Raw genomic sequence first — 11,591 nt, 5'->3', positions numbered from 1 at the left:
GTCAATTTCAGTTGGTAGCTTGTTAAAGTACCTAACAATCGTTCAAGTCCTACTTCATTAAGTGACGTTCACAATTGAGTAACAAAAAGAAAAAAAGTTTAGCGTATGATTAAAGTTAAAAGCCTTACAATAGCATTTATTATAACTTTTTGCTTAGAATTACAATGTTTAAAACAATAAAATATGTATATCTTGGTCCTATGCAGTCCCTCGCTTGGTTGAGATTAAAGATTGTCATTATTCGGTATGTTTGAACATTACTGTAATTTTGAGATAAGAGTTATCCCCTGAAGAGAATGAAGTAAATTATGGAGGGTAAATACAGAGAATGGTACTTGACACAATTTCACGCGCGAACAAATATAAAAAGCTTTTGTGCTTTCAAGGTTGATTTAATCTACGAAAGTAAAATTGAATAATCTGTTTTCTTGCATAATGGTGCTGTGTACCTACCTTTTTCTGTGTACTAAACAGACCCTGATTAAGCGATCGATTTCCCTATATTAAAGTTTGGTTTGGCAAATATGCACAATCATCAATATCACTTTGGCACTGATTGAGAACTGCTTGAAAGAAATCAACATCAACACCTTGTGATCTGAAACACATTTAATTAATAAGGAGTGAAAGAACGTAGGCTTACCTTGATATAATTTTGCCAATTTCACAAAATATCCCGCACCTTTGTGAAGCGCCAACACTCCTAATGAAATGACAAACGTATTTTAGAACGCACGAGTAACCGTAGCTGCAACAAAGGAAAAATAATTACAGAAACTGATTAAGATCATATTTTTTGGTTGGGGCGCCATAACTTCGATGTACAAAAAAGATTCTGCTAAATGATAATTAACTTTGAAGAAGGGCTAGTAATTGGATAAAATGAATCACTCTACGTTATTAATGATACCGACGGAAAAACTGAATTATATATCAAAATTATTTGACGGAAAACTACTTACGATCTGAAAAGTTTGTAGAAGCTTATATGTGTGAAAAAATATACTTCTTTCTGAGGAATGTTACTGAAATTGTGTTAGCTATATAAAGAAAGCTAAAAGCAAAAACACATTATGAATGCTTTTTTTCTCTGATAGGCCATGTTATAACTTGATGTCTTTCAAGTTTTGGGTGCGCTAATTACAGATTAACTAGTGTAATTCAAATTCAAATATAATGACAAACGCAAAACTATAAAAGAAGTAAAAAATTGCTATAAATACAATTCGAACTAGTTTAATTATAGCTAATTTGCACATAGGTATAGGTATCTGGTATAGTAATTAAGGTTGACCTTTCCCGTTAGTGTTTTTTTGCTACATTTCGTACATTTAACTACCTATAGTCTGTCCCAAAATTAGAGAGAGCCGACATAAGACTATATACGCATTTCGTACGAGATAAATATCAAATTACTTCAAATTAGCTGACTATAAATTATAAGTGAGGGCTGATGGACTAGTTTTCACCAGTTTTGATATTAAAGACATAGTTGACAGTCTGTTCTCTATTCCGTCCCATGCGTTAGTCGCGAAGTTTGCGGTAAATCCGTTTCGGTTATTCTACGGGGCTACAGTAAAAATAAAAAAAAAGGTTGACAACAAACTGTCAGTTTGCCTAGTCGTTGTTTCAGAGGTTCTCCTGGGTAACATAAGTACCTAAGAAGTAAGAAAAACGGGGATAGACACTAAGCAATAAGAAATTGTTCGCAATTATTCGTTGTTATGTTAATAATAATAATAATTTTTATTCGTCCCTAGTCAGTAAATAAAAATAACAAAAGAAATAGAGCATACAAATTCGAATTGGTTTATAATCTGTCATCTAAATTATTAAGGGAATTAAGGGACTTATTTCTATTAGCATTTTTGTCACCACGTTTTTAAAATGTGAAGCTGATAGAATGCTTTTAATGTTTCTAGGCAATTTATTGTACACTTTTATAGGCATAACATAACAATTTTTTGCCGACAAGGTGTTGATGAATAAAGCAGTTACATACAGTTTTGCGAATTTTTTGATCTGTGATTCTGTGAAGAACTGTGAACTGTGAAGAACGAACAGTCAAGAAAAATTACAGCACTTTTAAGATAGTAAGACTATACGCTAAATTTTCAATTACCAATAAAGTTTCTATTTTATTGTAGTATTATTTTAAAATTTTAATTTTTTTATTTTATTTTATTTTATTTGCCTTTATTTTGAGTGGGCGGGGTTTCAGCCAAAGCTGCTCTACCGACGCAACCCACTATACATTTACAAATATCCATGCTCGAACCCGGATTCGAACCAGGGACCTTTAGCACCACAGTTCAGCTTTAACTGAACTGCGCCATACGGGCCTGCTACTGGGAAAGTTAATTTTTGAACATTTTTCTGAACCTAGAAATATGTCTTTAAAAGTTTTACTGAAAATTTTCTGGATTTTTTTCTTATTTGATCCTAACTTGAGAATTTTTTTTATTAACCGAATACATCCCGGTAGAATTTTTTTAAATTTTAATTTCCCGCTTATAAATAAATAGACAGAACTAATGATGATACCTTAATTAGAAGAATATGTACAAAAGGTGTGGTGATATAGCGAACTGTTTACGTACAATTCCATTGTTCAGAAATTAGACTTTTTTTAAATTTAATTACTTATTCTTTATATGCTACGATTGAGGATTACAGAGTGGCCATTATGTATGGAATATATAGTATATATCTCTGTAAATATTGACGGTATACAAACTTTATCTATATGAAAGTTTTTTATTTCGCATAATAAGGCAGCATTTCATTGGGTTTATTTCAGAAAACAAATTAATAACGAAAAACAATTGAATTTTTTTTCAAATATCAATGCACACTTTCATTGGGTTCATTTGATAGAGATTTTCTGTTTACACGTTCATTTGTTTTTTATTTTGACATAGGATATCTGGATTAATGTTATTGATATAATTATAATCATTTTTTTTTTAAATTTTCTTGAATATGGGTACTAACAAATGATATAATCGAAAAGAGAAAACAAATCTCTATCAAATGAGCCTAATGAAAAGGTGCACTGCCATTTAAAAAAATTCAATTGTTTTTCATTACTCATTTGTTTTCTGTAATGAAAACAACTAAAGGCTACCTTATGATGGGAAAAAAATGTTAAACAACTTTCATATACAAAAATTTTGTATACATTCCATATTTACCGAGATATAGTAGGTATATTCCATACATGATGATTGCGTAATGTATGTATGTACTTACTTATGTATCACCATCATACTATAATACATAATAAGAATTTCGTATATATCTAAGTACTCATGTATTACTGTTTAATATGTACAACTTCAAATACCTACTTATACAGTGCGTTCGAGATAAGAGGTCACCTTAATATCTCTTTGATTTGGCGAGATACGAAAAATTTATGAAATATAGCATGGCGCATTGCATTGCACTTGAAAAACAAAAGTTGCCTAAGATTACCGGTTAAACCGGAAGTGATACCGGATGTTTGAATATGCGATCAGATAGATCGTAATGTCACATATGAAATTATATTTGACAAATTTTTGATATCTCGCCAAATCGAAAAGATATTGAGGCGACCCTCTTATCTCGAACGCACTGTATAGCTCTCCAATATGCCTGTCTTTGAAATCCATTACGGTCGTATTTTTTGTATGCATGTTCGTCTTTCGAAAATGCCTCAACTCATTTTAAACGACAACTGCCATAAAATGTTTTTTCCAAATCTTGAACAAGCTCCATCCATGTGTAAATTACACTATGCTTTCATCAAAGCAACTTTCTTTATGGGGCGCGATTCTCACCTTCATTAACAATTACAATACTTGATTAAGGTAGCAGACTCGTCTGCCAGTTTGGAGCCCACTAAAATCTGAAATTATTAATTAATGATTAACTAACAAATCTGTTACGAATTGCAGAAAGAACGTATTAAATGTCATTTATGCGAAACTGTATTCCACATCCAATAGACATGTGTAAGTTTCAGAATTTAATGTCACCAACACGACAAAAGAACAATAAAGCACTTGTTCTTTCCCTGTCCTTACCACATCTCTTTGTCTTAGCAGCTTGCCGTTGAAATTTGTACCACTTCGATCCGAAAGAGTATTATCAAAATTCGTTCGGGGAAATTACTTTGCATTTTCGTGTCAGCTGTTACATAGCGCGCGTTTTCCGTGTAACTTAAGGTGCCATGCCATACTAATATGAAAATACGACATATGTTTAGGAAAACGCTTTGATTTATATAACAAATATTCGACTTTACGAGTTTTCCAAACCTGAACTCGCGGCTTTCTCAATTCGCAGTTTGATTTAATTTTATGGTGTTTAATTCAATATGTAAGTGACATGTTTGTATGAGTGTCCGAAAGATGACAATACCGATTTCGAACATGAAAGTGTTGTCATTTGTCAAACGTTACAACGTGTCGAGGTTATAAATGGAAATGATCGAACAGGTTTTTCCTAAGAGTCTTCGAACTAGCTACACTTTGAATTTATTGAAAACGTATTTCACGGTTCAAAGCGCATTATTAAATTTTCGATGTGAAATTGGTATGTAATTTACTTCATTGTCTAGAACAATGATGTAAAGGTATTGATTCGAATTACAAAAAGTCCCTTTCCCGCATTCCACAAAAATTTCCACGCTGAGATTACCCAAATAGTTTACCTGGTCCGTTGTGAATTCCTCATAAAATTGAAATTCTCTAGCTATAACGGCCATATTACTTCGGGCTGTATCCCAAGGTATCATTCACTATAAATCAAGTATTGATTCCTCAACAGATTCACACGTGCCTCGCGTGTAAAAGAAAGAGTAATGCGGATATTGTAAGGGATGCCTCGAATAATACCTTTTAGTAATTCGCTTCTATGTATATCGAAAAAAAATACTTAATCTACATTTGGCTGTTTAGTGGAGAAAGTATATACCGATGAAGTAGTAAGTTAGTGATGAAAAACGCTTTTCAATTCCGCTAACTCCAAATATGAAAGGAGGAATATTGGTGAAAGCGTTCTTTGTGTACAAGGCTTAAACTTTTATACTTACTGACAACGACTTTTTCAACAACTTTTAAGTTATACTTCATCTCTTTAGCTGCTGAATTTTCTAGAATTGTTGCTGCATCACAAAAAAGGTCTGGCATCTTGAAATAGTAATTTTCCGCCCTTATACCCTCATCAGAAGTCGGTGATCAACGAAAGGAAAGTGCAAAATTAGAAAACGTCGAAGGAGGGACTTATTTTAGCCAACAAAACGTAATAAACCATTGAAAAATCCGAAAACACTCGATAGGAGAAAAGAAACATTATATTTACGCAGAAAGAACGTTTAAATATGGTTTAAATATGGTTACAGTAGAAAATAATAGGATATTATATCTTTTTCGCCCACTTCTTGTTGAGTGTTCTAAAAAGAATTAGGAAAACTTTCTTTATTGCAGTTGAAGAAGATATAATGCTTCATATATTTTCAATGCAATAATTATAGGTAGTCAGGGCAACGGTACTTACACTAAAGCCCCACTATTGGGTGCCATTTTCTAACGGACCCTACGTTGCCACTAATTTGTTGGCCATTTCTTTGGTTTTTTTAATTAAACGGGAACTTGCAACCAGAAGACTGTCATAAAAACTATATTAAAATACCTTCGATTAGCACTTATACCTTGCCTCCCTTTTACTCTCTTTGCTTTCGCGAGAAACCTCTCTTTCTTTTATCTAAAAATTGGTACAAATGAATTCTTTGATTTCGTCCTGTCTAGCAAAACGAGTAGCAAAATAATAACACAGAAATATGCAAAGTTACTGTATAATAATAAAATTCAGAAAATGTTAAGAGTTGTTTAAGATTAAGCATTTACCTTTTTACATTAATTTTTCATTGGTTAAAAGTCTACCTTCACAATTGGAGACAATTAAAATTTACTTCGAAATTACCATCTTTTTTCTTACCTTAATAGTTTGAAATTGAATTTCGGCTAATTTACATAAATACCTATAAACTTTAAGCAAACCTTAACTTTGATTTTATGGTGACAAATTAGGTAATAAATAACCCTTGAACTTGGTTTCAATCAGTGAAATTTAAGGAATATCTCTGATTCCGAAAAAGACACTGACACCAAATTCATTTCATTTTCAATTCATTTTTAATAACAACACACATTAAAGAAACAAAATTGTACACTTTTGTCGACCCCTTCAAGATCTGTTGTATATTGACAAAATGCATAAATACGACTAACCTTTATTTACAATTTTTTTGATGTGGAAGTTCTGGAATTCTAAGAGATCGTTTCAAAGGGGCGCATACTTAAACCCGCCCACTTGAAACACCTCTCGGAGCCTACTCTTCAGATTGAACTTTGAAAATTGATAAGGTAAAACAGGTCTGCTCTCAATGTTAGTCCTTTTGCTGATCGATATAATTTAGTCCAAAGGTGTGTTGTGTATACACACTCAGATTAACTGGGTTTTATTAGGTTTAAATAATTAAATTAAATTTGAGGAAATCTCTAATGTAAGTTTTTCCTTGCCTTTTACATTAGCGGCACTAATAATGTTATCATTTGATTTCACGGACAGTTTGCTTTGTCGTAATTTCCGTGAGTAAGTGAATTAATTTCCCCTCCTTTTTTTCCTGTACGGTCAAGTTTTCCCAAGGATTCGCTCATAACCACGTTTGTTGACAATAGCGGACTGTGCCCTTTATGGAATATGGAAACTACACTATTAGGAGTTTTTTCAACTCCCACACTGGAGTACGTTATCCCTTGGTATAGTTTTATAACAAACTTTAATTTCTTGTAAAGTGGGACTTCTGTGCTAACTATCGATCACAACTTATACACTCATTTAACGATGAGTATTGCGAAACCACAATGGCACTTGGACTTTTTCACCACGTAATTTTTTCCACTTGAGCAACAAATGATGATTTAAAAAAAAATGGCTAATCCGGTTAATCAAAACGCTAATCTAATTGACGTTCTTCTGACCAGGTCGACTACGTTCACCTTGACACCAAAACGAGTATACATAAACTTGTGCAATACTCCCCTCTCTGGACACTAACTAATTTTCCATGCCTACTCAATGGTGGATTAGTAATGGCGGCGATATGTTATTAATTTACATTGGTTCATTGGACTTTCGGGGCTACCTACTGAGTTTCGGAATTTTGTCAAATCAGCTTATTTTTTCCCAGCTGCTCTTAGTTTGCGAAATTGCAGAAGTAACCTAAAACGACCTATTTCCAGCGTGTAATTCAATACTAAAGCCAGACAATGGGGCGACGGATGCAATTTAAAAGAAATAATTCATTGACGAACGTGTGAGAAGATGACTAAAGCTCGCCGTATTACAATCGACAAAGTAAGTAGTATTTGTTTGGTAGAATGTCGCTGAAATCTTGACCGTTTTTTAAATTTAGAAATTTTCTTCCACATAATTCAAAGGGAAAATCGCAAAACATGTAACGCCAAAAAATGCTTTGGTTACATTGGTAAATGGTAAGATCTTTTGTTTCAACCAAGAGAGGAAACCGTGAGGCGAAAAGAATTTGTAAGATTTTTAAACCAGCTAAAAATTCCAATTTGGTAACGAGGTTTCCGATCACTAATCCTATCTTTTAACAAATTATGCGCTGGTAGGAAGGTCTTATGTATTATTGATGTCAGAAATAATTAGTATTTTTTAAAATTTGGTTTGAACCAGTGGTGATTGAATTGGCAATGAAAGCCAAAAAATAAAGAAAGCCTTTTTGACATCTTATACCCAGGAACTCGTTTATTATATTTGTTTAATTTATTGTACGGGGTATGTTCCGTTCTCAGACTAGAATTCGTTCCTTTAGTTATTCCTTTAAAAGTTCCTTCAAAAACCTAGCACGCTCTGTATATAACTATTTCTCCTGACCCCTGTATAGATTCCCACTTGCTGTATACAGACTTGAGCAAGTACACGAAGGAGGCAAGCCGAGCAGGTTTGAGCATGCAAGTATGGACGTCCATCCGAGGCAGAACGAGCTTTTAAGGGGTGTCGTACCTCAGTTTGGAAGCGTTTTCGGACAATTCTTTATAGGGACCATTTTTCTTGTTTTGGGCTCTAGAACACGCCCTTGACTTTCTGCTGGACATTAATGAACCACGCTGTACATTCATTTCCTACAAAATAATTTCCAAGACCAAAGACAATCTCTAAAATTTGGGACTGAACTCTTAGTTTTCCTTAGTCATTACATCCAACTCAAGATGGTGGCGTTTAGCTGCAACTTAGAATATTAGAAAACCTCATAACTTGTTTCATGAAGTATTCTTAAAAAGTTCTAGCACACGAAATGTTCAAATCAATCAATGCAACACTCTTTCGGCCACGCAGTATAAACCATATAAAAGTGTTGCAGTCGTATTTTAGCGAGAAGGCCTATTTATACAAATTGTACTTTGATTTATAGAACAAAAAATACTAAAAAGAGCTAAACTCTTCGTAAGTGTGAACCAGAATCGGTAGATAAGTCACTTTCATGAGTAGGAGGTCTCTGCTCACTGCTCGCAATAGAATTTATGGTAGAACATTATTTAACAGAAAAATGGCGACAACTGACAAACGAGTGCGGTTTTTTTTACCGCTTGGGCTCTTTTCGAATTGGAATTACTCCTGAAAATGTTGCGCGAAAAATCGAAACAGTTATAATCAGATCAGCCATTAAACTAGTGGATTCAAGTGACGAGTACTTGGTATTTTTCATCAGCCTCTTTGAATACCTACCACGATATATTGATTAAATGCCGTTTTAAGTTAATGAATCCTTCAATTTACGAGGAGCTGGTTATCCAGACCGCGGCGTTAAATTTAAATGAGAGATACACTTGCGGTGTACCGGGAATATTTAGTTAATTTAAAATTATTACAAATTTTCTCTTTTTCGGCAAGTGAATAACGTGAATATTAATTTTTTATGCAAAGTTATGCTAAAAGCGAAAGTCGATAGTAGACCTCGAAGTTTTATAAATTCCATCAAGATTAAAGTTGGTTCTACATTAAAGCCGATATATTGAAGGCAAATGAATATAAAGACTTTACTCACACTTTTTTGAAATCGACAGATGCGTTAGCGATTTCCCTTTTAAAGAATGTATGCCTCCTATGCAAAGTTTCCGGCAACTCCCAATTAACTCTAAAAGCCCATCCTTGCGCGAATATCTGAACCCAAGGAATAACGTTAGCTTTCCCGTTCAGCCTCAACTGCAATTGGAATTTTGATGTTATCGATTATTTTCTAAGGGAAGCGTACAAAAAATTTACTGTTCTTTGTGAACAATACTTTTCGTTTAACTCTAATGTGGGCATCGCAATCAAGCGCAATTGCAATTAGTAGAAACATCACAATCATTATTTTCTTCATTTCATTACGATTTTTAGTATACACTAGCATACTTGGGCTTTTTACTGTAATGCAAATAAGTATCTTGTTGTTATTTTCAGTTATGAGATTTAATTGGTGATAATTACATCCAAGTGCCGTAACTGAAACAGTTACATTGAGTACACCATGTTAATTTCGCGTTGTATACTTCTATCGATTTGTTTTTATTTTTGTTACACTCAAGTAACTACAAAGAAGAATCCTCTATTGTCTAGAAAACGACGCTACTTGTTATTTCCGGAAGGCAGTAACTTCGTGGTAAGCCTTTTAATTGGATTAACTTGATTCGAATCGATGATCGTTTATTAACAGGAAAGGGACACTTCCCCTAACTATTTAACGTGGATTTTCCAGTTATTTAAACGAGTTTCCTTTCGCAGGGGACGGATTGCAGTGCGGTAAAATCCTATTAAATCGCCGGTTTTCATCATCTACGATAGACGTATTCCGTTTATGTCATTTAATCGAAATTTGTAGGGGAAAGTTTGTAAATTGCTTAAGTGAGTTTGCGATTCAGCGTCGAATAAATAGCTAATGCCCAAAGCTACAAGAATAGGAAACCCTTTACGAAATACCCTCGGCGGGAATTTGCATAATGCGACGTGAACGTTCTACGGGTTTATGTTCTCCTGTTACAAATCTGAATATTTCAACCCCCCAAATAAACTTTAAATTTTAAAATAAACTTTGCTACTTTTTTAAAGCGTATCTGGGAGTGGAAAGGGTTCCAGGTTTAGAGGCAGATGAATATCTGCAACGTAACGTTTTATACTAAAAGTCCGCTTTCAACAGAGCGTATTGCGTCACCACAGACGCTTTCGTAGAATGGAAAAGGGTTGAAACCTGCCGTCGGTCCCCTGACACTGTTGTCAATTGGAGCTTTTTTTTCTACTGAAATTGCATTCCAACAGAATCTCATTGTTACAGATGACTTTATCCGCGATTAAACAATTAATGATAAAAGCACCAAAATTGGTTATGATGCTAGGCGAATGCGATGTGCCGTTTAAGCTTCCAAGTGATCCACAATTGATTCGTGTGCATAAATTTCACAGACAGAGGAGAGAAATTTATACACAATTTGAGGATGCTTTTACAGAGTACGTGATGTAGCTTAATTTATAAAATTAAAACTCGAGTTTCAGATATGGATTAAATGGAAGAGCTTGCGTAAAAAGAATGATTTGTGACGCTCACGTGTATTTACCGGAAAAAGGGCAATCGTTGGTTGCTGATCTGTTAGCTACGGTTTTTGTGTAAGTATTTTGTGATAAATCCTCTTTTATCCATTTTTAACGTGCCTCGGAGATTTATTCTTTTTGAAATCTGTACCAAAATAGTGAAATGAAATTTTAAATTGCATGCTAGAAATTGAATACCGATTTTCTCGAATAATTGATGTATTTTTAGTGATGCACTTGACGATAACGATGATCAATATGGAGATAAGTGCGACGCAAGCATCTACAGAGATTGTGAAATTTCTTTCTTGAATTACATTATGGGTAGCTTATCAACACCGATCTCGCAATAACTTTAATTAAAAGCATCCCGCTAATTAAAATTGAATGCTTTCATATTCACATTGGATTCTTCATCACTATAGCGATAGACCTGATTTTACTCATACGTCGAGGCAATTTGTTTGACCCAAATATAAATCCAAGTATAAATCCTACATCGTTCCCTTTAGAATCTAAAGTTTAGATTAATATTAATATAAATCCTATAATCAGGGAAATGAGAAAATTGTGATACAAAAATAAAGTTATTTGTGTTAGTGGCGGTTTTTTGTGATGTTTAGTGAAAGTCTAATCTGCTACTGCTACTGCCCTTCGAAAATGCTATACCTTTCATTAAAAATAGGCTTGAAAATTAAGTATTTAATTCACTTGTTGGCAAGTGTATCTCAAAACAAAGCACACATGCGCTTTTTGCTTTTTCTTATTACAAAAGAAAACCCTTAGGCTACGTCACATTAGCCACCCTCGCATGAGTTTTCTTACTTCTCACGGCGAAAATCAGAAATGATTGTAGCTAGATAGCACTCCATCGCCCCCGAAAAATAAATCATCGCACCCCTTCAGTTATAATGCTATTCAATTTTGTTTGCGGGGGCGGCTGAAGTGCT

The 11,591-nt window shown here is 33.9% G+C and overlaps 1 protein-coding gene and 1 long non-coding RNA gene across 2 annotated transcripts; one reads left to right on the top strand and one right to left on the bottom strand.

Annotated features, from left to right (window-relative positions):
- Positions 1–201: 201 nt before the first annotated feature.
- LOC116166347 lies at positions 202–751 on the bottom strand. The gene is made up of 3 exons (XR_004144315.1): positions 644–751; positions 454–598; positions 202–397 (listed from the first exon to the last, which is right to left on the bottom strand). It is a non-coding gene; the product is annotated as an uncharacterized LOC116166347 (long non-coding RNA).
- An 8,835-nt stretch (positions 752–9,586) lies between these two features.
- On the top strand, positions 9,587–10,720 carry LOC116166346. The gene is made up of 3 exons (XM_031481296.1): positions 9,587–9,718; positions 10,388–10,560; positions 10,606–10,720. Exons 1-3 carry the CDS (start codon positions 9,587–9,589, stop codon positions 10,718–10,720), a joined length of 420 nt encoding a protein of 139 aa, XP_031337156.1.
- Positions 10,721–11,591: the final 871 nt, after the last annotated feature.

Source organism: Photinus pyralis, unplaced genomic scaffold, assembly GCF_008802855.1.
Source record: "Photinus pyralis isolate 1611_PpyrPB1 unplaced genomic scaffold, Ppyr1.3 Ppyr1.4_LG3b, whole genome shotgun sequence".
Taxonomy (NCBI): Eukaryota; Metazoa; Arthropoda; class Insecta; order Coleoptera; family Lampyridae; genus Photinus; species Photinus pyralis.
This window is presented reverse-complemented; position numbering and strand designations above follow the sequence as displayed.